At 52.3% G+C, this 25,985-nt stretch overlaps 5 protein-coding genes and 1 non-coding gene across 6 annotated transcripts; 4 read left to right on the forward strand and 2 right to left on the reverse strand.

Moving 5' to 3' along the window:
- Positions 1–11,737: 11,737 nt before the first annotated feature.
- On the forward strand, positions 11,738–13,186 carry CTHT_0001940 (uncharacterized protein; the record flags this gene model as incomplete). The annotated part of the gene is made up of 2 exons (XM_006690680.1): positions 11,738–11,766; positions 11,824–13,186. The coding sequence occupies 2 exons, from the start codon at positions 11,738–11,740 to the stop codon at positions 13,184–13,186; spliced, it is 1,392 nt and encodes a 463-aa protein (XP_006690743.1).
- A 4,300-nt stretch (positions 13,187–17,486) lies between these two features.
- Positions 17,487–18,236, forward strand: CTHT_0001950 (putative calcium ion binding protein; the record flags this gene model as incomplete). The annotated part of the gene is made up of 3 exons (XM_006690681.1): positions 17,487–17,613; positions 17,694–18,015; positions 18,071–18,236. 3 exons carry the CDS (start codon positions 17,487–17,489, stop codon positions 18,234–18,236), a joined length of 615 nt encoding a protein of 204 aa, XP_006690744.1.
- A 132-nt stretch (positions 18,237–18,368) lies between these two features.
- CTHT_0001960 (uncharacterized protein) lies at positions 18,369–19,622 on the reverse strand (the record flags this gene model as incomplete). The annotated part of the gene is made up of 1 exon (XM_006690682.1): positions 18,369–19,622. One exon carries the CDS (start codon positions 19,620–19,622, stop codon positions 18,369–18,371), a length of 1,254 nt encoding a protein of 417 aa, XP_006690745.1.
- Positions 19,623–19,856: 234 nt separating this feature from the next.
- Positions 19,857–19,955, forward strand: CTHT_0001970. The gene is made up of 2 exons: positions 19,857–19,894; positions 19,920–19,955. It is a non-coding gene; the product is annotated as a tRNA-Ile (tRNA).
- Positions 19,956–20,375: 420 nt separating this feature from the next.
- Positions 20,376–23,256, reverse strand: CTHT_0001980 (uncharacterized protein; the record flags this gene model as incomplete). The annotated part of the gene is made up of 3 exons (XM_006690683.1): positions 20,376–20,480; positions 20,553–20,675; positions 20,752–23,256. The coding sequence occupies 3 exons, from the start codon at positions 23,254–23,256 to the stop codon at positions 20,376–20,378; spliced, it is 2,733 nt and encodes a 910-aa protein (XP_006690746.1).
- A 1,030-nt stretch (positions 23,257–24,286) lies between these two features.
- CTHT_0001990 (acid phosphatase-like protein) lies at positions 24,287–25,590 on the forward strand (the record flags this gene model as incomplete). Its single annotated transcript, XM_006690684.1, has 3 exons — positions 24,287–24,424; positions 24,487–24,800; positions 24,858–25,590. 3 exons carry the CDS (start codon positions 24,287–24,289, stop codon positions 25,588–25,590), a joined length of 1,185 nt encoding a protein of 394 aa, XP_006690747.1.
- Between the last annotated feature and the right edge of the window lie 395 nt (positions 25,591–25,985).

The raw sequence follows: 25,985 nt of genomic DNA on the forward strand, positions 1-25,985 counted from the left end.
GGAACGGCAGACAGCTCTGCAGCCACACATAGCCCCTCACTGACACGGAACGTGAAGTGGGGCAGACATGTTTCTGTTTCGACCCCGTTTCAGATCCAGGGGCTGGATGTATTACACCCCATTGGTCGACAGCCAGAGCGATCATGAGCGGTGATTCGTGACAAAGAATAGCAGCCCACGTGCGCCACCTTTTCTGCTCGCCCCATACCGACGATGGGACAAGCGGTAGTCCTTGTCTTTGGATAAAGCTTTCCCGAAGTTAACATAATGTTCAGAACCCAAGTATTTGGTTTGCGCATTTTGTCACTAACTGTCTCAGTGAATGGGGAATATGATAAGTTCATTTTAGGTGAGCGAAGGAAAAGATTGATACAGGTGAAGTTTAAGCTGCAAGATTATGGGTAAGGTGTTAATGACAACATGCATCCCTTGTGCATGTCAATGCCCAGGCCTTCCCGTCACAAAGGCAGTTAGTTCTTGTACTAAACTATGACAGGGAGGATTAAGCATGCAAAGCGGCCTCGGATACGCATGTATGTGACGCCCATACGACAGCTTGCATGTGCAACCGATTCAATGTTCTATGGCTTGCGGGCTTGATGTGTGATTGACCTGGACTGTAATTTGAAGCGTCCTTTGGCCGTCAAGCACTTGAACAAATCTCCAAGGAAAATAATTGCACGGTGTGAGGTTGGTAGTTTGGTAGGACACGGCTTTCTCTTGATGTGTGAGTGTTATTGGATCTGTTTCGTTTTAACGTTTCGAAACTCGTGTTTCCCTGGTAGAGCATGGCAGCCACGTGCAATCATGCCTGCCGGGTAGAGGCGTCCAGTTTTAGGATCAAATCGGGGTACAATGCCAACTCCTTCGGGATACGAGAAATTCTGCATCAAGACGTCTGGAACGAATCAATAGCCCAATAATACTTCAAAGTTGAACTCTGAAGCTCCTCATCCTACGTCTATGGCCAATAACGATGCACTGGTGGGAAGCTCTCGAACTCATCGATCCTTTGCTGTTTGCCCAACAGCTTCTGTATCCGTGGGTTATGGGCGGAATGTCCTTGGTCCAACTCATGGTCTCTTTGGATGAACAGGGCAGTAAAGTCACTGTATCCAAGATCTGTAGGCTCGTCTATCAGTAAAGTGGGGTTGAGTGGCCGTGCTCCAGGGACGGGATGCTGCGTGGACGGAGGAACAGCAGCCCAACGTGGTAGTTCTCCACTTCTTCACCTCCAATGCTGAAGCAATCCTGAAGCAGATAAGCAGAGTGGAAACTCCGTGCTTGTAAGGATGAGAACCAGACTTCCACACGCAGCGGTTCTCACTCGGAAACATCGGTTCCAAATGGCAGCGTGCTCCTTGGTGAAATGCGGGGGAGGGGTAGTGGATCTACCAGGTGACTACAGAAGTGGGGCATGCCTACACCGTGACTTCGATTGGTCAGATTTGCTGGTGGGGACAGAGTTTGAGACCCACCGACCCCAGCTTCCCCTCTTACAGACGGGATGCTATTCTTCATGGCTCTTGATAACGGCGACAGAAACTGACTAACAATCTGGATCTTGCTGATAAGTCGAAGCTTCATTTTGCAGAATCCCATTGAAAAAGTCTTTTTAAGCACTCTATGAGAAATGCATATCCGATGACAAGCCATAGAGCTGCCGGAGGAGAAAGATACCTATCTATTATTTGATCTCACTTCTTGGAGACGTTCTACGTTGGCTATATAGAACTTGACAGAAACTACATATTAGTGTAGCGACAGACAACTGTCAACAGTTTCTTAGACACCCATGACCCTGTTAGTGCAGACGCCGGCCTTTCGAGAAAACGGCGCTACAAGCTGCACACAGTTCGAACTATTCCGGCAAATTCGTCATCTTTTTTAAGCTTGGATCGTGGCTTACGCACAGAACTTTTACTGCACAACGGTGCAGCAGCCGTTGGCCTAACTGTCCAAAGAAGGCAGCCTCTCTTCCCAATGGGGACATGAACCAACAACGCCTCAATTCACGATTCCGCGTCTCTTCCTTTCCTACATGAACTATTTCCCGCGCTACATCCCCGCCACTACTTCAGCGCCTGCAGCAGAAAGGATGTTTCTTGGGTGATATGGGAGAGAGAAGCTGTTGTCATGGGCCGAGAAGCGGTGGTGTGACATGGGCGGGAGCCGGGCGGGGACTTCACTCAAGCAGGGCCTATCAGATGGCCTTCTTCGCCGTCGTCTTGGCCGTTTAAGCTCTACGCACGGACGTGGCCGGGCCTGCCGTCAGGATATCTTGTGTGGGCTTCGAGATGCAGATTCTTCGACCCAAACGCGCTCGACGTGGATCATTTGCACTTTAACTTACCCTGCAGTATACCCTGCCACCAGCTTGGTGGGAAAACTCGGACTTGACAGTGCCCATGAGAAGCCTTTCCGGGCTCGACGGTAGTACGGGCTCGCCGGTCGGCTGGCTCTTGGGTCGGTAGTTGAGGTCAAGTACCGGAGTTGAGCGGGCTGGCACCATGGCTCGCTTCCGGCAAGCGCCACGTTCCAGTAGGAGGATCACGTCCGGAGCGACATCGGGTGTCCTACCCAACAGCCTCGATATTGGTTGAGGAGTGAACAGGGCCTGGGAAGGTCCATCACCTCGCTTCGGCTCGATAACTCCTTGTCTGATTATGATGAGTGGAAAGAGGCCTGCAATAACCCTGTCCAGTGTGAGGCTGCCCTGTCATGGGGAGACCTGGGCGATGCGGTGAAGGATTCGCCGCTAGTTCGCGCTACGAGCCGCGTCTGCATTAGGCCGTTGACGCTAGTGCAGCTCATGCCTCTCCTCCCCTTCTTTTACACCATCCAACCTCTTCTCCTTGAGGAAAGGCTGTGTTCGCGAAAGCTCTTGGCATGAGCCTGTGGCTTGCCCTGGGCCTGAAAACCCCACATTCCATTTTTGTCCTGGGTTGTTCTCCGCAACGATCATAGCAGTTCTGTCAAAGAACAACGCCTCTCCAAAACATCGATGTGTCTTAATAATTTCCAGCACGTTGTTTTCCTTGATGTTGAGAATATCCTCCAGACAACCACAATATCGAGCTGTTCGACAGTAACAATGATTGCCTAAGCAGTTTTATGAGAAATGACGTTCTGGTTGGGGGTTCTCCGACCTCAGCTGAGTCAGGAGGTGGACGATCTTCGTGGGACCCAATTGACAGCCGCGCCAGCAAGCTAATAAACTTTGATGCTCCATCTTTCCCGAAGCCCCAGGCGTGGTCACGCCAGAGCGGCCAGAGATGCAGTAACAACAGCGTTTAGTTCCGTTGATATCATGATCCACGAATTTCATGTTTCTTTCGAGTAGTGATTCATTCGCTGACTGGTCTCAGAGCCAGAAAACCGGACGGATGATCCAGTTTCACGAGTCTTAGAACCAATGCCGGCAGAGAAACCTGTGCTCAGTGTGCCGTCTTTGTCTCTTCTGCGTTTTTACCTTACCTTTTACCCCAGATCTCCATGCAAAAACTGCGTCTAGATTTTCCGTCCGCCGTTGCTGTGGGTATGTCCCTTTCCCCACAGACATGCAGAGCTTCCCGCTCTTCAACCACGGGATCTATGATCACGCAGCAGCAGTACATGCCGTCCCGGAACGCCTATTGCAGTCGCATAGGTGGGATTCTAACCTGTATACAACTTCATCATCGCAATTGGAGGAACCGCTTGGCTAAAGGTTTTGGTCGGCCGCCGGTTTGGACACAACACCATTTTCTGAGAGAGTGACCTCTTCCCTCGACTGCTAGCAAGCTGTGTCTTGCAAGCAAAGTCCCTACTAATGAGGTGCCATCGAGCCTTGTCTTAGGCGGAATTAAAAGCTGCTATTAAGCTGCTGATTAGTAGCCTATAACTGCTTATGTGCAAGTTTCCGTGTTGCTTACCATTCACTCATAAGGCTTTGAATCTGGGGAAGCCCGTCACATGTAATGGTACGGGACACTGCGCCCAGCGATGCGTAATCTGTACCAAACAATCATGGATGAAGTACCCTGCCATTCTACGCCGTCCGCCTAGTGGACGAAAGCTCTGACCAGGAAAAACAACACTATTGTTTTGTGGAGCAAGCGATTATGTCAACAATATTTCATTCAGGGGGTCGACGGGTACCAGTAATATTCATTCCCGTTGCTCACAAAGCAAGGCTGTTTTTAGTGTGGCTCTTGATGCCACTTCGATGAACTTAGGACAGCCTTGAAATCTTGGAACCTAAAATTGTTGTGGAGTCCTGGTCTGCTGTGGTTCGGCAGCTTTCTTAGCCTCTCGGAATCAATGCTGTAACAGTGCGCGCCTGTCGTCGCTCGCGCAGTGCAGCGCAGCTCACAACTTGCAGGTTGCATGAACACTGCAAGGGGAGAGCAAGGCAGAGCTCTCTGCCAATGGAAATGCACACTTCACCGCCTGGCCTGGCCTCTCCGTGGCTGGTAGCTACTCGACAATGCAACAACAACCAAAGAAAGGGAAGGGAGTGAAGGATTGACGCTACTCATGCTGTCCCTCTCTTCCCACGTTGTCGGCGTTGACATCGATGCATGGGTATGGGCTTGTCTGGTGTCCGGTGTGCAGAGGCGAGATGACAGTGCCAAAGTCTTGAGTTCCTTGTTGCGCTGACTGGGTGACAACACGACATCATCATTACCAACAACCCTTTGCAAACATAGGTAAAAACCTCCGGTTGCCTGCACCACTGCAAGGTCCCTTTTTTTGGGTCCGCGATATGAGCATCTACATGTTGTTCTCAGTTCGGGACAGGCGATCGGCGACCCCGGCTTTCGATGGCTTGCTTAACAATACAATGCCGATTCAGCTCTTGCGGAAACATAAGCAATCATAGGGAAAGATAGATGTTACGTTGCAAAGAAACCCCCGACGAGCATCATCCCTGCTGTTACTCTCGACCCAAGTTTAGAAGTCTCGACACCACAGGTTTGGATCATCCTGTACTTCGTTTCTTTTTGATCGTGCTGTGGCTGTCGCATTTTCGATCGCTCCCGTGTCGCTTAAAGGTTTTCTTAACTATAACATATACTTGGTCTCATAAGTTGACGTCTTGGTGACAGCAGTGTCCAGTCGTCTGGAGAGTTGACGAAATTTACAGTAACGACAGTCTTTACTATCCACTGGAAACTTAGTGCTGGATGTAGCCCTAACAACCCAGTCGTTAACACCGATAACTTGCTGCTGTTAACAGCGGTCCTGGCTGAGGGGACGGACCACGTATCCGTGTGTAACTGGATCTATTCCGAACGATAGGCGATGGGCGATGCATGCAATGTGTAAGCGGAGTGGCTTGCCCTTCCATGGACGGCGGGCGGCAGCCGCAGGGCGGACTGGGCGACATATGAGATGTAAGCTCAAAGTTCAAGCTTTCGCCCCTGAGAAGTTGTTTTAGATGCTTGAGTCAAGCCCTCCAATCGCATCAGCGCCTACCAGAGCAACGGAACCGGACCTGAGACATTGGGGTCTCTCGGGAATAGGGATGTAGAGAGGATGATGCGAGGTATGTTAGAGTAAAGTAATATAGTGTAATCATCGTGTTCTCTGCTGCGCTGTTCCGAGAGGCGTTGGTGTTGTCTTCGCTTTCTGTTCCCCAGGGTACAATAGCCGGCTGCACGGATTAGGAGTCCAACATTAACAGCAACCGGAAATCTCGAATATAGGTTTTGAGCCCTGGGAATTGGCGATTGCTCAAGGTTGCACATCATGGTTACTCAAGCCTTCACACTGGAGCTTGTCATAATACTACCTGCGCAGATCGATCCACACAGACTGAAGATGCTGCGCTTTTGCTGCTTTGACATCGGAATCCGCCAGAGTTTTCTCACATGGAAAAGAATTGGGTGTTCCTGAGATGCATATCTGGTCATCACAGGACAGGATAAGGTTGCTTTCGATCTGCTACTGCACATCACTGACCAGGGCGTTGCTGCAAACTAGGCGTAGCGAATACACTAACCCGCAGATACCTACTATCGGGTGCTGCGGCGGATGACGCCCAAAAGGAGGAAGATCACTGATCATGTGTAACGGTTTGAGGCTCAAAGCTAATCTGACTTTTCGAAATCAAGGTCTCAGAGATAAAAGGCAAGAGAGAGAGAGAGACCGAGAGATGGAGTGACGACAGGGAGGAGAAAGATAGGCGTTTCTTTTTAATCAGTTTATCTGATTCCTCCCGAGGCTCCAGGGACAGGTCCCGATTGGACTTGCATCTCTGGGAAATATTTCCGTCTGGCGCGATACCTAGGGCCCGTAACGATAGTGATTTGTCTCGTAACTCGTAGTGTATCGCGTAACGGAAGCCGCCGGCTATCATTCTCCAGCATCATCCGTGACACCTCACCATTTTTGATTATTTCTTACGCCACGAAATATATTACGAGGAGGTATTGCTGTTTTAAAGCTCTTGATCATATCTCAATCGAAGGTCCTGCCATTCTATTTGGCAGACTAAAGGAAATATGTAAACGTAGGCGCTGGCGAGAGTCTTGGTCCTGGACGCAGGCAAGCTCGCTTGTGAAGGAGAGATGGGAAAGGCTGGCCTCCAAAATGGGTGGACAAGCCAGAAGCCCCAAAGGCCCTGCCCAGTTGAGGCCAGGAAAGGCAAGAGCCCTGCTTCTCCACTTGCTCCTCACAACAGGGGTAATCGTGGTTCATTTGTTCCGCAAGGTCACCTCGAGGCCGACCAGGTTGCCACCCCACTCCAAAACTCATCGAGCACACAAGTCATGGCTGGATCTCGTCCTGAGAGAACGGGAGAGACTAGATCCAAAGAAAGCGGGCTGTTAGGTGGTACTCGCCACACCCTGGTCGGTACCTGAGCTTCGGTAGAGAGTGGGCCTGCATGCTGGCGAGCTGCCCCAGTGTCTGTGCGAGAACCTGGAAGCATCCCTGCAGCGAATGGGGTGCACAACCAGATTTCGATACCCTCCACCCGACTGGAGAGGGGGGAGGAACGCCAGAAGACAGGCAAGAAATCCTCGTTTTTCTCCTGCGCGAATCTGCCATTCACCAATTGTCTGCGAGGTATGGTGCTGCGGATAGTTGTGGGCGAGCGAGCTACAAGCCGTGCGTGCGTGCGTGCGTGTGTGTGTGTGTGTGTATAAGGTAGTGTTATAGACGCGGAAGTAATACGTGTGACAGTCTTATTATTCCCTCTATTCCGTCCGGTTGCCAGCCCTTCTTCGTCTACCGTTTTTGTCAACACCCAAACTGAAGTGTTGGACCTGGGTTTCAAACAGCCCAGCAACTGCAAAGAGAGGGTGGTTGCGGGAAGATGCTGAGTATGGGAGCAGGGAGAAAAATAGATTCCCCTTTCCTATACTACTCTGTCTATACTTCACTACTTACCTTCCTCCATGTCACAACCGTTCCGCGCCGTCCCTTTCTGGCGATCCGGGACGCATCCGCTCACCTTTCTCGTCCACTTTTGGCTTTTGGCCTGTCAAACCGTAACAGCAAGCCACTTGACATCTGTAAATCCCGTCCGTTTCCCTATTTCAGCCATTTACATGGCCTTCAGCCGTCTTGTCCAGACGAAGGAACGGGGGATGTTATCGCGGCCGCGCTGGATCGTGCAGAACGCCGTTGTCGTCGTATCTGATCTGGTCTGGAGAAACTCGGTGCGTGGTGTGTTCGAAGGCTCCAAGTGCCCCGCGATGATGCGACATGCTAGCGGAGAAGCCAAGGCCCTTGGATAGTGTGCTTCTGGGTTCCGAAGAGGCCGAAGGGACTTCACCTTTTTTCGCTGGCTCGGTTGTTAATTTCCCTAACCCCCATGCAACCAGTTCCCGCCTTTGCAGGTGTTCCCCTGTCACATCGACAAGGCCAACCCTCTCCAGAGCCTGGCCAACCCAGCAACCCAAAGCTAGAGCATTTTTGACCGGGGGAAGAACCGCTCTTGGTCAATCGCGGCCTCGCTGAACCGGCATGTTACCATTTACAGGAAAGCTTGGGGGAAAAAAGAGAAAAAGAAAACCGCCAAGCGCAGGAAAGCCAAGACCACGCCAGGCGGGGAGAGAACAGGGGTTTGAAAACACCACAGCCAGCTTCCATCAGCCGGCGACGTCGTGGTACCCTACCCCAACAATCACTCTTCTCGCTTGCTTCCTACCCTGGGCGGCATTAGTTGGGAGTTCGCTTCGCCCCATTCCCGTATCCGTATGTATGTACTGTAGTTTTCGCCTCTTCATGGCAGGCCCTGCTGGAACGGAGTTCGGAATACCTGCTATGTGTACTATGTTAAACTATAATGGTTGCTGTATGAGACGCTGGTAGATAGTCCTCACCTTTCTTCACCGCGTTCGATCACACTCTCCTACCTACCTTTTCTTCCACCGATCCTTCCATCTATCTCACATCGTCACGCGCTCGCTCAGCACTCTTGCTTCTAGGGCATATCGTGACGGATCGCCAATGCTACCGTTGCCGTCCCGAATTCCGTTGAGCTAGGACCGTCACAATAACGCAACGTGCCGAGACTGCTACTCTTGCCTTTGGTCCCATCGTGTAGGAAAGAAACCTGCACGCCTGATCGTGTTGTAGCAGTCGCTGGCCCTGCTATCGCCTTCATTCCTTTTTGCGGGCACTTCATCCGTTAGTAAAGACGCGGCGCAACATTATTTTCCCTTCTTTGCGCGGTATCGCCCGCACTCTTCTTTTTCCCCTCCGTCTCAACTTCTTTTTCTTTCACCAGAACGGCCGCGTCCTGACCTCCGGTCAAAGCTCCGGCAACTTTCCGAGCAAGAGATCGTCTAGACTCCACAACCGAACACTGGTCCAAACGGCAAGGAAAGAAACAGTGACAACACGGCCGTTAAGGGACATCCTGAGGACACTGGTGCTCAGGCTTCCGCTCTTTCGGCACATACTACGGTACTGAACTTCCACAACAAGGGACGCCATTGTTTCGAGGTTGCAGTGCTGCCGTCTTAGACGCAGTCACTATTTGCCAGTTTTGCAGCTTCCAGAGCCCGGACGCTCGTCTCGTGCAGTGCGTCTCGTTGCTGCCATCTCAGCTTTCCCCTCCGTTGCACCGCCTGCCGACCCGATCTGGTCGTTGCCCGCTTTCCCCGCACTCCGGAGGGCCGCCCGAACGGCGAGGACGGCAAACCCGAATTATAGTGATTCCGGTCATATAGCTTCGCTCAACATCCCCGGCTGGTTCTTGATAAAACGGTCACCGTGACTTCCAGGCTTGTCTCAACCGCCCATCGTGTGCAGTACAAAAAGCACGACGGGATCATCTTCGTCTGAGACTTTGCAAACTGTCGTCTGAGTGTCACCATCGGGATATTTGGGGCATAGACATCCTCTCCCCCAGAAAAAAACCACGAGAGTGAACGACACGACCGGTGCTCTCTCCATTGTCTCAGTCAAACCCGAGTCTTCGCAGAAAAGAAACCAGCAGTCGCACCAACAGCTTTGATACAGAGGAAAACAGTGACGACAGCCCTTTCAAACAGCCACTTCAAAGTCCAGATCGATCGATCTGCCCGCCTTCGCTCAGATTCTGGTTCCTGCCTTAGCGCATCTGTTCGCTTTTGCTTCCCACAACGTGTGGATATAAAAAACGCCTGTGCGAGCGTGAGGAACCAAAACCGGTTCGGGAAGAATTTAGGAAAAGGAAACCACATCAGCACTTGGAGAACAAGAACTCATCGCAAAAGGATAGAAAACAGCCCAACAGCACCAACAGAGGCATAACCCAAGAACCGATTCTCGCCCTGGTTCCTCTCTCTGACACAACGACAAGTTGAAGGGGATACTCGAACCAAGCATCAACCCCCCCCTGGTCACCAAGTTCGGCAATCGGCCAGACTTTGTTAGGTAAACACCCAACCAAAGCCGCATCTGCATCCAGGCACCGGCGAGGCTCCAGCAGTTAGCAGAGGGCTACTTACCCACCCCTCCCCCCTTGCCCTTGCGCCTCGACGATCTGCAGCGTGCGTGTGGGTTCCTGGGCTGGTGGGGCAAGACGCGATCCCCCGGTGTTCCAGGTCTCTTCTCTCTCCTGCCACCCCCCTCCCCTTTCCTGACCTGGTTCGTTGGTGCCCCCGCCCTTTCCCGTTATGCTCCAAACCTGTCCAGCAGCTTAAGGCACTTCCTGTCTGGGCGCTCGTCCACCTGCACTTGGACTTCACGCGACTAGCATACAGTCTCCGCTTTGGTTGCTGCAGACAGGTGTCAGAGCTTGCAGAGAACTGAGAAGGTACGGGTGACCAACCTTTCCTTTTGTGTCTCAACAAGATTTCGTGCAGATGCCCTGTCCTCGGTGTCTTTACCATTTGCCCTAAGATACCTTGAGCATCCCATCCCCACCATCTGTTCGCCAATTTCTTTTATCTTCCTCTCTTGTCCCGCCCTGTTGGTATTTCATCATTGCCCAGCGACTTTCATCATTATTGCTCTGATACCTATGTGCTGGTGCTTTGGCCGCCAGACTCTCTCTCATTCTTGCCATCTCATCCCGTCATCATTTCATTTTTGTCCCTGCGCCTCACTTCACCGGGGCAAGTGTTCGTTCCCTCAACACTCTCAGCATCTGTCTGTGTCTGGTCAGTTGCGCCATCTGAACCATTCATTCCCTCACCCTCCCCTTTGCTCAGAGCAAACCCCCCTCTTCCCATCTTTTTTTTCGCCTCGTTTTCTGTTATCGCAAACAGGATGTTGGTTGGCGAGGAAACAGATTCTTTCTGCCCTTCCACGTGCCCGTCAATCTAGATATTGATTTGCAGGTTGCTGACTGCCGTAGAGTGACGCAATCTTTCCCCTATTTCGTAACAAAAGATCGGTCATTTCGCCCAGCAAACGCTCGGCCTATATAAGAAAAGCCGCAGTGCCAACTGGTGGAGAACTGTGTATCACGGATCGCTGCTCTCTCTCTCTCTCTCTCTCTCTCTCTCTCTCTCTCTCTCTCGCTCGTGTCGTCTCTTCCTCCTCGAACTAGACGCTCGCCATCTCGTTGCTGTCGCTATTCCTTGGATCAGAAATCCGCATTGCCGCTTACTGCTTATCGCTTGACGAGGTCTATCAAAACTGGTCCGGGAATTTGCATAATCCGGTCGCATTAGGGAAGATCACGCTCAGACGTCGTTCCAAGCCAGGTTTTGCCCCCCTACGGCAGCCCCACACCTCCCATATCCCACAGCCTCTCATCAGCGGAACATCGTCACGGCCTTTCATCCCCCGCGTTTTGAGGTCATCTCTCTGCCCCTAAATCCCTGTTAGCTGCTCCACATCAAGCGGCTTGGGAGGCGAATAGAAGCCGGGATTATATATAAGTTGCGTCGCCGCAAAGTCGTCAATCTGGAGTTGCCAAGTCGTCAATCTGGAGCGTCACAAGCTGGACGTTTTGCCAATTATATGCCAGGCAATATGGAGGTCATGGAGCTAGTCGAGAACGAACCTTCAAACCGTCCATTCAAATGCACCTGGGAAGCGTGCGGCAAGGTACGTAATAATATCAGCCGACATACGACAATCGGTGTCGGCCTCGGCGATGGCTGTGCTCGTCGAGCTCGGGCGGTAGCTAACCTTATGTCATAGAGCTTTAACCGCAAGTCGGACCTCCAACGTCACTATCGCATCCATACGAACGAGAGGCCATATCAATGTCGGTACCAAGACTGCGGGAAGAGCTTCATTCAGCGCAGTGCCTTGACAGTGCACATCCGCACTCATACGGGAGAGAAACCTCATAAATGTCAATATGAGGGCTGCGACAAACGGTTCTCTGATGTACGTCATCTCTTCGTCGGCCCCGTCGCAAGAAGGATATTACTAACCTTGGTCCAGTCCTCCAGCCTGGCAAGGCATCGACGGATACACACCGGGAAGCGTCCCTACCGGTGCTCCCATAATGGGTGTTCCAAGAGGTAAGAACTTCAGCTCTGCGCATCATAATGTGGTTGACCAAACAGCGATAACTGACTTCGCCAGCTTTTGCCGGAAAACCACTATGGTCAAGCATGTGAGGCGATCACATCAGCGAGGGGTTCTGTCTAATGAGATGGAAGATTCCCTCTCAGAGACGGGGAGTGAACACTCACCTGCTACTCCGAAGAGTCATAATGCACTGCCGTGGCAGCCGTATCCGCTGCCGTTGGACCAGCCTAGCCAGCCCCTGCAGCGTGCAGCATCGTTTGCGGACTTTGGACAGCCCATGCCGTATGCCCTGCCACCCCAATACAGCCAGAGACACAGCATGTCTTCTGGAGGTGTCGCTGATTATCATGCTGGTGGCCCGCACCCTCAACAAACTCTTCCTCATCTTCCTCATCCAAACCAACACCTGCTCCAGCGGGCGCCGAGCTTGCCGCATCATAGCTTCTTTGTCCCTGAGCAGTCGAACCCCGCTGTAGCAACGATGCATCCGAACCCCCACCACGCGCCGCAGATGCCGTACCAGCAAGTGCCTCGCCAGGCGGTCGAGCGGCCACATCTTGAGATTCCGTATCCAAATATCCTGACTGCGGGCCTGCAGAGCAGTCCTAGCACGTTCTCTCCTGGGTCAGGCAGGAGTCCTTCGGTCCAGGAGGGCTTTTACACACATGCGCCGCCGCCTTCGAGCGCTGGGTATACGCTGCATTCTGCCGGCCCCGACCAGCTTTCGCCCCTGAGCTTCCCGGGCAGCCAGGTTCCGCATTCCTCTCAGGCGCAGGCGGCAACGCCGAGGACTCACTCCAATCCTATGGAGATGCAGCGCGACGACCATGTGATGCAACAGAACCACCAGCACGCCGGCCAGCAGCATCTAAAGGGTCAGCCCAAGGTTCAGAGCCCGGGGCCATTCCAGAGCCAGACTTCAGCCCAAGGTCGCCCCAATCAGCAACCCCAGCCAGTCCAAGGCCCGAACCCAGATGTGCCTGCTTTGCCTGAGGCCGAGCCCACACACCATCAACAGCACCCGCAGCAGGCGCAGCAACAACAGCAGCAGCAATCCGACGTGACTGCGCCCCAAACGCCTGCTGATGACCAGCAATGGTTTGCCTATCAGGCTGGTGCCACACCGGTTTCCATTCCTCCTCATCATCAGATCGGTGGCATCCACTCTTATGCCCCAACCTTGATGGGGATGTACCCTGATCCGTGGGCGGAGAAGTTTGAACTCGACACTGGTGGCATCCCGCTACCCAGTGCTCGGATTGCCGAGATGTAAGGTGAAGCGGTCGTATGTACGATTGTTTGGAAGTCGTCTTCTGGTTTTGCTCCTTCGCTTCTTGTGTTGTTTTATTGCCATTTTCAACCATCAATGATGATTCACTTCTCGAGACCCGGGTGAGCTGAGTTTGGCGGGAAAATCGACCCACAATCACAGCTGTCACTGAGGTCATAAATCCAGAAGCTCATCAGCTTTGATCGGGCAGATGGGGCAGGCCAGTTAGTCTTGGGTCACTACCCTTAAAACACACACCTTTTTTTCACCCCAACGGGCTTCACCGGGGGTTTTCCTTACTCGCGTACTTGCATCGGGGAGAAGCAACAATGTCACGGCCGGAGAGTCTTTACGACTGGTCATTCTTTTATTGTCGAAGGATTCGGTCGTCTATTATGACACACGGATATGGTCGAAGGCAGAGTTGCATTTCTTTTTCTTCTATGGGAACTGGAAATTCTTTTTGAAATGTTCGAGATATCCGTCTCGAGAAAGTGGTCATTGGGTTGGCTCGGCCGGGTTCGGATCAAAGGTGATTGGGAAATGGGATAACGATACCCCCTTTTTATCATCCATCTGGCGAGAGAATAACAGCTCGGTTGGCGGGTAATGGGTACGGAGAGCATCTATCTCCAAATGGTTTGGCGGTGATGGGGACGGTGAGCGTAATCATAGTATGACCAGATCGGTGGAACGCTGGCAGCAGCCCCTGAGCGCGCTCTGTAAGAGGAAAGCGGAGAAGACATCGACGACATAGCTGGATGGATGGGTTTTATCAACTCAGTTGCATGAGATGATTGTCGGCAATGATGGTGTCGGCACATCGTGGAGGCTATCGTCATGTACTAGTAGTATGTCCTTTCAGGTTGCCTGGGTTTTTCGGGATTGCTGGGTTTAGGGGGTTATGGGCGTTGAGCTCTTATCCGTTTTTGTCGGTAGTTGTATTTCGATCATTTTTCCATCATTGTTATCCCGAGCGTGGTATTGCTATATGTTAAGTGTTCTGAATCCAGTCAGTGTGTGACATGTCTGTGTGTGTGATCGATGTTCCAACTCGTGATTTTTGCATTCACGTGGATAAAAGTGCGTTGATGTCCCATGTGAATCGGTGCCTCTATGTGCAGGATGGATAAGAAGTTAGTAAATGGTGAACTGGGTTGTGGTGCTTCGGGCGGCGACATGCCTGGATTGGACGAGTGTTCGATGTTGCTGACTGACATGGCAGAAGACAGTGGCATCTCCAGTTGATATGCACATCTAGTGTCCTCCCAACAATCAGGGCCACTGAGGGTCGATGAGCCCATTAAGCAGGACTGATTTGGTGAAAGTTTAAAGGGATATCTTATCCCTCGAATGACCAGCTCTTTATGTACTCATCCAAGGGTCAATGGGTTTGCCGCAAGTTCATGAGCTCTGTCGTCGCTCAAGGATGTTGTGTATGTGCCCAACGGCGGGTCGTGCATGTGAATCTTGGCGTTAAAGCCTGGGCGATGTACGACTTCGTGTATTGTCTCACTGACAATGATGATGCTGCTGCGGCGGTTTTGTTGTCTTTGCGCTGTGAAGAGGGTCAAAGGGGAAGGGTGAGAAGGCTCAGCCACTCACGAAGGTCGAGCATGAGATTGGCAGTTCAACCACCGGCCTCAGTGACACATTGACACCCAGCTCGGTTGTGAGCACACAGGCTCTGCGAAGAAACGGATGAAGCAAAGCAGAGTCAATGCATAGGCGGGCCTACGAGACAGGACCCCTATGGATGCCCGTGAATGAGGGATTGACTGATGGGTGACATGAAGAGGGTTAACTGTTAAGGGGATCCTCACATGCCAGAAACCCCCAACAACAGTGAGCAATACACTTGTATGAAGGCCTTAGGCATGCTGCTGTGATGCAAGCAGGTCCGAAAAAGGAAAAGGATGTTTCTTAAAAAGAACGGAAACTTGGCAGACGGGCATGCCGGTGGCTGATTTGTATTACTTAACTCACAGTTCTCACCCATCCTACCAGCATCCCATTCGTGCAGTAGTTGCTGCTGTTTGTCAGCAGCAATCTCGGCCATGGTGCGGGGTTGGGTTGCTTTTTCTTCTCTCGACGCCACCATGCGCACTTATGAGGGGCCGTCTTGGAGAGCCTTTGTGTGCCCCCAAATCTCGACTGCCGGCGTTGTAAACAATATGCTGTGTGTAGCTGTGATGATTGTGTGATGCATGTCAGCGTTCAGTGTTTGGAAGAGCCGCGACTTGCAGCTACATCCTCTTTTAGCCGACACTCGCAGTAATGACGAGAGTGGGTTCCTGTTAAGCTGCTGTGAGATAACAGGAAGGAAAGCGGCACCAGGGATATATGACAGGGAGGGTGAGAAAAGGAGAAGGGGGGAAGGGCCAGTTGCCACTTGCTATAACAGACATTTTGAAAGTGAACTGCGCAGGGTAGGACAGCGGCACCGTTTGTTTGATGGGACACGCCCCAAGAAGCTGTAAACGAGATACAAAGATTGCCTGGTATCGTTTGTAGATCTCGAAATGCCTTTATGCTTGCCAGAGAACAATGACCCAAGCAACAGACCGATCTAGAGGTAAGTGAAAATGCATAAGAAACTGGTTCAGGAGTAGGTCTGAACATATCCTAGCCAACAGTAGCCAGTGAATGCCGATCCAGTGAACCCAAATAAGGCGGCAGACACAGCTGCGCGGCGGTAGCGTTTCTGCGCTGGAGACCTATTGCAGGAAGCATCAATGTACAGAGCTGTCGGTAGACAACCTATCAAGCACCAGCCAATCGAGGCAAGTAGATGGCACGAGTGGCGATTCTCGTAAAGATGACGGAGGCCGGACCGGCTGAGCGAGCTGTAGACTGCAATGCAACTGCAGATCAGGGCACTCCACTTTGGAAGATTTCTGGTGTCAAGATCCAGAGACTTGTCTCTGCCGTCCAGAGAGCTGTTGTATGGTTCCGGCGCAGGTTGCTAGCCCCGGACGGCACTGTGTTCGGGAAGCAGGACCGACGGGAGATCGAGGGCCAGTGTAAGTTTCTGTTCGGTCAACATAACATCTCCTGTGGTACTTGGTGAGCGGGATGCATGAGAGCATCTCGATAAGTGCGTAGTGTAGCAGGTAAAACAAAGCTTGGATAGGATAACCGTCAGACATTGCCAGTCTCGGCGTCAACGTCTCATTGGAGGAGTGGATATAGAAGAATGTCGTAGGTGACAAAAAGAGCAAACATTCAAAGGCTTCACATTCAGATATCGCAAGACAATACCAAGGCAGACAGCCAAGAGTGGGAAGTGCCCTTTTTACGAGAAACCAACGCGCGCCGTCCTTAAGTATTCCACAATCTTCCATTTGCCCCGGGACCGCTCTCAATCCTGCTATCCCTTATTGGAGGAGGAGGAGGAGTGCAATGCCTCGGGTTTCCTTGGCCATGACCCCGATTTCATGCTCAACATTGTTCTCAGAGTGGGATGCCAATAAACGGCGAGGTTAAACACCAGTGGGCAAACTGCCAAACAGGGCGTTTTGCCAATCTGGGGTTGGGAAAATCCAGGGAAGGGCTGAGGAGATCGGGCGAATCCAGCAGGCTGGAATCGAATTTGTGCGCGATGCCCCGCTATCCCAGGTTTGTCACTGTACTGTCAGTGGCTTGTTGCTCGTGGGCACTGGAGCCGCTGGAGCCGCACGCGGGCCCGATCGTGGGAGCTAAACACGTTTCGGGGCACAAATCACTAGTGCTGCCGTCAGCCTGCCGGCGCCTTTGGGCCAGAGCATCCGGCTCAGCACATGGCGAAGACAGTCTCTGCTACCTGGGATATTGTCACCATATTGACAACCTCTAAAAATCCCCGAAGCAAGGCCCAATCGAATAGCCTGGAATGTCAGGATCCTGGATCTTACTGTATCATTGCCTTTTGCTTAGCGAGCCTTAATTGCTAGGTTGATCAATCAGTGCATGTGTTTGCATCCAAACCAGCGAAAAAGGTGAGCCCAAGTTTTTGGCGTTAAAACTCGCTTCTCCACTGAACTCCAACACAGATACTCCTGCCATCTGTCCGCGGAGCCCTGGTCCTTGCCTGTTCCTGGCACATGTTCACAGAATCCTGCCAGCCGGCGACTGGCCCAGCGAGTCTTGGCATTTGACCCACCGGACTGCCGAACGACACCGCCAACCGCAACCCATTCCAGATCCAAGTTCCAACGCTCTGGATACGTGACCTCCGTTTCTGTACTTCTGTGAAAACATACATACATACATACATTACTACATGTTAACAAAATTTCGAAACCTAAAATAATAAACTGGAAAAATGCAGTTGTCCACTCTAATCATTGCCGGGATCGTCGGGCAAGCCCTTGCCCACGGTGATCACGGCAACCGGTCACAGAAACCGGTGGTGGATGAGAACGCGAGCTGGATGGTGAAACACATGGCAGGTAAGTAAGCGCGCGCCTAGTGTCGCGGCCACATTCACACGCAACTAGTTTCCGCAAATGACAGCTAACGGATCACACAGAGGAGCACCACACAGGCTCGTTCGACGCGGCGTCCTTCTTCGCGCTGCACGACTTCAATGGTGACGGCGTCTGGGAGGCGGACGAGATCCAGCGGACGTACGGCTTGATGGACGACTCCAACAAACACGTGTCACAAGAGGGGCGCGACCGCGTTTCGCGGGAGATCTTGAACCTAATTGATCGCAACGGTGACGGTCTCATCAGCCGCGAAGAGTTCGTGCGCTTTATTGATGTCGAGGGCAAGACCCTTCCCGATATGGGTACCGGCCCCGGCCATCACGGCGATGATGAGTACGAGTATGAGATTCACCATTGGGAGAAGTATGTGGTTCTTTTTGGTTATGCTGGTGCGCATAGCGGAGGCTAATTGCCATAGGTACCACGACGAGAACACCAAGTTGGAGGACCTGACACACCCAGAGGACATCGAGCACTTCAAGAAGCATGAGGCCATGGAGGCCGCTCAGGAACGTGCCGAGCAGCTCGACCGACAGCCCATAGTTGAGGCCAACATCCCAGCCAAGTTCAGGAGGCAAGGGTGACAGGAGAAAGCCAAAGTGAATGAGCATGGGATACCCATTAGACATCCAGCATGATACAACGCCATCTGCACACTTACCTACTGATTCCATATATGATACTATACGCGTAATGGTAATACTACACACATCTATCTACTCATCTGTCACCCTCACATCAAACACACAATGCCACACGCCTGGCGCGAATGTTTTGACCTTTTCAACATGCTCCACTGCCCCCCTCCTTCGCTTCTCTATCCCTTCCTCTCCCCAACGACTCACCAACCCCTGCACCTCCATCCTCCTTGTTTCAATATCTGACTCGCCGACATTCTCATGTAAGTGCAGCCAACCGCCCTCGCTCTCATTGTCCCTCACCATGTCCCAGGCATCCTTCCAAACCAGAGCGCTGGTAGGCAAAAACCCGCAATTGACATGCACAATGTCCAAACCGCACTTCTCTCGCAACCGACGAATCCGCGCAGCAGCATGGACATTACTCTCGAGAAAAACAAGAATCTGCGCCTTCTCCTCCGCCAAAACTTCCCTAGCCAGTAGCTCCTCGTCATTACTCTGCCTCTCCTCCTTCGATGGATCAATAACCCTCACCTCCCACCCATTGAGTTCGGCCCCCCTCCTCAACCCCTCCACACTCCAAGGATTCAACTCCCAACACAGCACCCTCAACCCCAACCGTGCATAACTAAACGCAAAGTACCCGATCCCAGCATACAAATCCACCGCAAACTTTTCCTTCCCACAACTCGGTTTGAAGGCAGGCGTGTTTAATAGCCTAGCTTTCTCCTTCACATTACCCCTCGAGAACATGATATGCAGCGGTGCCCAGGTCTGGATAATACCGTTTTGTTTTGTGGATACCCAGAGTGCAGCATCAAAGTCTGTTTGGGAGGGGGGAGAGGGGGGGTTGCAGGGGCCGAAGGAGCCGAAGAGGGGTTTGAGACCTGAGGGGGAGCGGAGGATATTTTCTTGCTGATGTGATACGCCTTCTCGCTGAGAGGAAATCTGGAGGGGGATTCCCTCATTTACGGCGAGATGAGTGGGTTTGGAGGCTCCCTTGGTGGTGGGTGATAGCTGGTGGAGGATTTCGGCCCAGAGGGCATCTTTTTGAGACGGGCTCAGGATGGACAGTAGGGCAGGCCACGGAGCAGAGGTGAAGCTCCCACTTGGGAGCAATACCATTGGCTCGTAGACTACCCAGCGTTTTGGGGCACGGTCGAGAAGCTGTTGACGAATGTAAGCTGCCCCTCCCTCGTGATCAAGATCGCCGCGAAGATAAGAGAGGTATACGGATTCAAGGATCGAAGATGGTAAACTGTCCAGCCAGTTGCCAATGGCACTTAGGACAGGATTTCCAGGTTTTTCTTTCTTTTTCTGCGGGCGAGACATGGTTGGCATAGGAGAGGACGGGTCATGTTGGTGATCAGTGATAGCCTGGATGTGAAGTTCCCAAAAAGTCATCATCTCGACAAGGGTTGTACATGCTTTGTGGGGTGGAGGGGGAGCCAAGAGGCTGCGGGGTCGTCTGCACGAAAATCCTACTCATACACATCACTCACCACGAAGGGTAACCCTGCACTGATGAGCTGCACAATCCTAGTCGTCTGTCATCAAATCCCGCAAGCCCGGTTAGCTCAGCTGGTTAGAGCGTCGTACTAATATAATCCCTCTGGATTATACTAAGTGATGCGAAGGTCAACAGTTCAATCCTGTTACTGGGCAATTCTTTTGCTGGATTCTTGTTTGCCCTTGATCAGTTAAGTGAGGCATGCGATGTGTCAAAGTGATTGAATATTTTTTTGTGCAGCTGCGGTAACAGCAAAGAGATTGCTCGCAAACATGGAGCAAATCCCTTTGTAAGAATCCCAGGTCCAGAGGGCCGAGAAAAAATCGTTGGCCGCCGAGACAGGTGGTTGATATAAAAAGGGGATCATAGCATCGATATTACACCAATGGCTCCGTGTCAATGATACATGTGAAGTTCAAAGATGTAATTTTATACTGACAGATGGGTATCAACTAGTTGTAATACTACATTACCATCATTTTTGAGTTGTGTTCTTTTGAAGAAGAGCTACACAAATGCTGCGAGGTTATCAACCCATATAACTTTTACCTTCACGTTTTTTGCTGTATAGATGATCACGGCATCATGGCATCCCAATCAAAGTTTCCGCTGCCCCACAGCTCATTAAGATTATAGCCTAAAGTCTCAAGGTTAAACTCAGGGTTCAACGGCTGGATCTGCTACGAGTAAAGAATACAACTGTTAGCAGGACAACACACAAACAGGAGTCGTCAGTAACGTCAAAAACCAACCTGAGGTAGACCAGACGGGTCAGCTGCATTCGGCATCCACCATGGCGTACCAGGGACTTCCACCTGGTTTGCGCCGCCCACGGCACCCTGTTGCGAAGAGGATGGCGGGAACGGTGTGACGGACTGTATGGACTGCTGTCAAAATCAGATCCTCATACAAAAAATTATTGGAGGAGAAGTATGCTCTGCTGTGACAAACCTTCGACCTCATATAGCCCCCTTCACCAGCAGACCCGTTCGGCAGCTGAGGACCGTATGGCATGCCTGGCATTCCTCTGCCTTGCTGCTGATGCTGTTGCTGATCACTGGGCGCCGACCCCTGAGGCACACCACTACAACAACCCGCAACACCAAGTCCAAGTGACTGCTGAGACCCAGGCGGGTCTTGACCAGCCAAAAGCTTATAATGCAAATTGATAAACCTCTCCGCGCTGGCAGCCTTTGCTGCCTCGGGCGTCTTAGTCCCGAGGTGGGCCTCCAGCAACCCAAACGCGGCACACATGATGCTGTACCCCCACGGCTCGTTGTTACCACAGCGTAGGATGCGGTCCTCCTTCATGGCAAGACACTTCTCCAGCAGCTGCAGCGTGTGTTGGGAGTTGATCATGATCATGTTCGTTGAGCCGCGCGGTTGGAGCATGGTGACAGACGTCAAATTGATGGCCAGGGTCAGGGAGTCCTCGCGCAAAAAATTAAGCGTGCGGATACCCTGCTGGGCCAGACGATCGTGGAGAAGGACCATGTCGCGCGCGGCGTTGTAGTATATAATTTCTGAGTACTGATACTTGGAATTGGTTTTGCGCAATCGCAAGAAAGGCTGGTGAAGGGGGATGATGTACTGTCGGAGTTGAATGTGCAAGAGGGTGTAGGCGAGAAGTGGCTTCTTGAGGGGCCGTCCCTGTTGGTCCGATTGGGAAGAGTCTGTTGAAGTGTCGCTCACGTCCCAAGAAGGAAGTGCATCGATCTCTTGGTTGATTTCGTTCGTGTAACGGATCACTCTATCATAGTCCAGCTCCTCTGGTGGACCGGTGAGCAGACGACTGAGCTCCAGTCGCAAAGGAAGGGACTGGCGGCTGAGGTGCTGGAAGGAAGAGAAGGTATACTCGCTTGGGGGTTTAGAAGGAGGAAGCTCCTTGGAGTCTTCGTCGAACTCTTCATCGTCAATATTGCGAGGTGGGTCGACGTCAAAATGCAAAGAGCACAGAATAGACGGTAACCCATGGTCAAAGGAAGCCTGTAAGTCATAGCTTTGTATGGTTGCCCAGATACGGCGACGCATCTCCTGGTTGAAGGGGGAGATCTTATCGCTCATATGGCTGGGCTCGCGGTGCAGACCAACACCAATAGCATCCTGGGTCATTGCGCCAGCATTCTTCCAGAAGCGCTTCTTTTTCATGGTGTTGATACGCTTGGCCAGGTAGACGAGGCATGCGATCTGATAATGGATCAGCCGGCGGTGCTTCTGACTCTGCTTCTCCTGCCAGGCGTCGACGGCCTGGACCCAGCGGATGGCCCGGGTGTGTGAGCTCGAAACCATCTTATCAAACTTGTGAGGCAGCTGGGCGCCCAAGCAGCTTGAGATGCCCATCATGGCCAACACCAAGGCCGTGAAGGCGGCATTGCGAGTTTCTCCGGGCTGCCAGAACTTGGCGTAGTCGCGTCGGAAACTGGGGATATGCACGATCCGGTGCACTTGCTCGAACTGTTCCAGATAGATGGACACTAAATTGTCTGTCTCCTCTTTAGATGGTAACAAGGCTTCCAGTTCCGGGTCGGGCTCACGGAAACGCCGCTCCCTTTCTTCAGCCCCTTTCTTGCGATCCTTGGGGCGATGGATATGGAGTGGACGCAGCCACTCCTCCGATGTTTCTTTCATAAAAGGGCACAGTCCACTGAGTTCCTGGAAGGCCAAGAATGCGCTAGCGGGACCATAGTAGCGTGTCTTGAACTCCTTACCCCTGAAGAAGCGTAACTCTTCGCGATCCGCAGAGGTCTCTTGGGTCTGCAGAAACGGAGGCACCTCGACCTCCCGGCGCTGCTCCTGCTCAGTTTGTTCATCGTTTGCCTGCTTCACCTCCTGGGGAGAGCGTTCCTGAAGGGTGCTGCTACCATCAACCGAGGGAGCTTGGGCCTGCTTGAGTAAGAGTGATTTGAGCTGGGCGACCTCAAGCTCGAGTCGGCGGATCCGGTCCGAATCCCGGGCGTCCTTACGGAAATACGGCGACTCGCCCCCAGTGCTGGGTAGGGACAGAGGAGGTAGACGGGATTCAATTCCAGCCAGGGCAGTAGGGGTCAGGCCGAGCTTGTTCGGAGGGGCCAGGCCGGGACGGGTCTCATACTCGCAGCGCTCAGGGGTGCCAGACTGGAGACAGCGCGAGCAAGGGAACTCACGGTCGCATGAGAGCTTGCGGCGGCGGCATTCGAGGCACGATAATCTCACGCGTTGCCGCTTCCGAGGAGGGGGCCGGTCGCTCCGGTCGGCTGACCCGCCTGCTCCCCGGTCACGATCATTGCCACTCACACTCCCGGTCCTGTTCCGATCGCGATCATGATCCCGGTCCCGGTCCCGATCCCGGTCATTGTGAGAGGACTCCCGGTCGTGGTGGTCATGATCCCGGTCGACATGCGACGAGTGGGAGTCATGATGCGACAGGTGAGATTCGGTGGCCGCCGGGCTGGTGCTGTGCTCGCTCGGCTCCGACATGGTGGACGCGGAGCTATCGGGTCAAGCGTCGGAGGCCGTAGACAGGCCGTTGGGGAGCTGGGATGATGGCGTGTCTGGAGTGCCGTTTATCAATCGGTCTGATAATCTCTGGTCAATGGGAGCGCAGAGCCATCACACCATCGGCGTTGACGTCAATGGGGTCTGCTCGCTCAGAGCAGCTTACTCACGACTCGTCGCAAAACACTCAGGGACTCAATTGATGATAACAAATCTACACAGATGAAAACACTTAGAGTTTTTTTTCCTGCTGCCTCAATTACGAGGAATCCATTGCTCATGACGTTTCTGAGCCTGCGAGCCGCAGTCTTCCAGCAAATCTTACCTCGGATCTCCGACAAATCGCCGAGATATCCTCCCTGCTCTGACGAGATGTGCCAAGAAGACCCTGGGCGCTTCCTCGCTTGGCTTCTTAAAAGCCGACATCGCCGAGGTTTTACTCGTGAGCTGGCGCCCTCAAAAGCACCACTGTAATGTAAAAAACAAGAGGATGAATTGAAATAAGTCAGAACTCACGATGAGTGTTGCGATCATGGAATGCAAGTCTTGAGAAAGCTGGGGCAACGCATGATCTATCGTCAGCTGCTTGCCTAGACTGCATAAACCCTAACCCTGTTACAAGTTTATCTTGGCGGGTCCCCACCCCGAGTCCGCGGAAGTCCGGCAGGGATGTTGATCAGCCTGGTGTTGTGCACCCCTGGACAAAAAGACTGTGATGAGAGAAGGGACTTCCGTGAGAGTAGGCGAGGTGAGAAGAAAGTGGAAATCTAGTCTTTACGCCTATCCTGCAGTGTCTCTTTTATCATTCCCTATGATTTCTTTTTTCCTGGAGTAGAACTGAGCGCCTGCAGCTCTACGGGTGAATCCCAACCAAAGGAGGAGCCATCCAACCTAACGCGGCTAGGGGCAGAAGGCTTGGCGGGTTACGTGTTGTCTTTGATCTTTGAACTCCGTTTCATGTTTTTGATGTTGTGGAACTCTGCTCCCGATCCGAACTTCTAGCCATGACAACATGGTTGTAAATCACCAGGGCACCATGCAGCGTTTGCTTGTGCTGCTTGTTGCGCTGGCTTGCTCGGTGGTAGGCGTAGTGGCCATCGTACCTGGCAAGGCCTTTGACCGCTTCATCACCATTTGGCTTGAGAACCAGGTGAGTTCATGACAGGAACATGACCGAATCGAGGGATGAGCTAATTGACTAACATCAGATAGGACTATGATAAAGTTGCAATTGATGCCACTTTTAAGGATCTCAAAAGACATGGCATATTCCTTACGCGTTACTACGCGCAGACGCATCCCAGTCAGCCCAACTACATCGCTGCTATCAGCGGCGACTACTATGGTTTGAATCACGACGATATGGTGCGCATACCATCCAATGTTGCCACAGTTGTTGATCTGCTCGAGTCCAAGAACATCTCATGGGCTGGCTATTTTGAGGACATGCCTGGCCCTGGCTACATGGGCAATGCCAGCGATGGCTCAACTGGTAATGGCGCCTGGGACTACGTGAGAAAACACAAGTGCGTATTAACTTCCTTCAGTACGTAATTTGATTCATCACTAACCGTCCTAACTAGCCCCTTTGTCTCATTCGACAGCATCACCAATGAAGGCGAGCGCCTTCTGAACTTGGACTCGTTTGATGTGTTCCAGCGGGCCTTCAAGGCTCGGCAGGTCCCCCAGTTTGTTTTCATGTCACCCAACATGATGAACGATGGCCACAATACAACCCTCGAGTTCGCGACACAATGGTCGCACAAGTTCCTTGAGCCTCTTTTGGCCGATAACGCCTTCGACGAGCGCACCCTAATTATGCTCACATACGACGAATCAGAGGATTACAGCAAGCCGAACCACATAGCTACCTTGCTCTTGGGCAGCGCCATCCCGCCCAAGTTGAAGGGCACCACGGACGATACCTTTTATACCCACTACAGCATCCTGTCTACGATCGAAGCCAACTGGAAGCTCCCTCATCTGGGCCGCTACGACGTCGGAGCCAACGTCTTCCAGTTTGTTGCCGACTGGACAGGCTATACAGGCAACCGGGACCCTCCTAACGCTGCGTCGGTCAACAACTCCCTCTCCTACCCAGGGGCTCTCAATAATGATACCATGAAGGTGATTGGGATCCCTCCTCCCAATACTAAGCTCATCGGCGCTAGTGGGCTCGGAATTCTCGATCAAATCAGAGCTGAGTGGTCAATTGCCGCGACCTGGAAGACACCTTATGACGGGAGCGGCAAGGTCTTTGACGGAGACAAGAACCTGCCTGTTTATGCAGCGCCGGCACCAAATCACCAGTTATAATGTTCATAGACATATGGTCGAAGTTTGAATAGAACTCGCTTCTTTTCTTTTGCTTTTTTGTTGTCATGTCTAACTCCAACATGTCACTTGCGGGATCGGCATTTTGTGGTTTGTCAGTATCCGTTTCCCGGTTTTGGATCTGTTTCTCGTGCTACCTGTCTTTGAACCAGGACAGACCGGAGAAATCTTCCTGCGCACAGTCTTTCAGTGACGGGTCTTCCCGACCGGAAACTCCATTTCCTTGTTCTAACTGTGTGTCTCCCATTTCATGGTTTGATCATTCCCTGTCTCTCTGCCTTTCTGGCAATTGCACTTCCCACACGAAACTGTCCATCGGAGGGAAAGGCCGAGCAATCACCGCGGAGTGAGACCATGAGCTCTCAATTACCGGCGCC

The sequence above is a fragment of the Thermochaetoides thermophila genome (assembly GCF_000221225.1).
Source record: "Thermochaetoides thermophila DSM 1495 unplaced genomic scaffold scf7180000011806, whole genome shotgun sequence".
Lineage (NCBI taxonomy): Eukaryota > Fungi > Ascomycota > Sordariomycetes > Sordariales > Chaetomiaceae > Thermochaetoides > Thermochaetoides thermophila.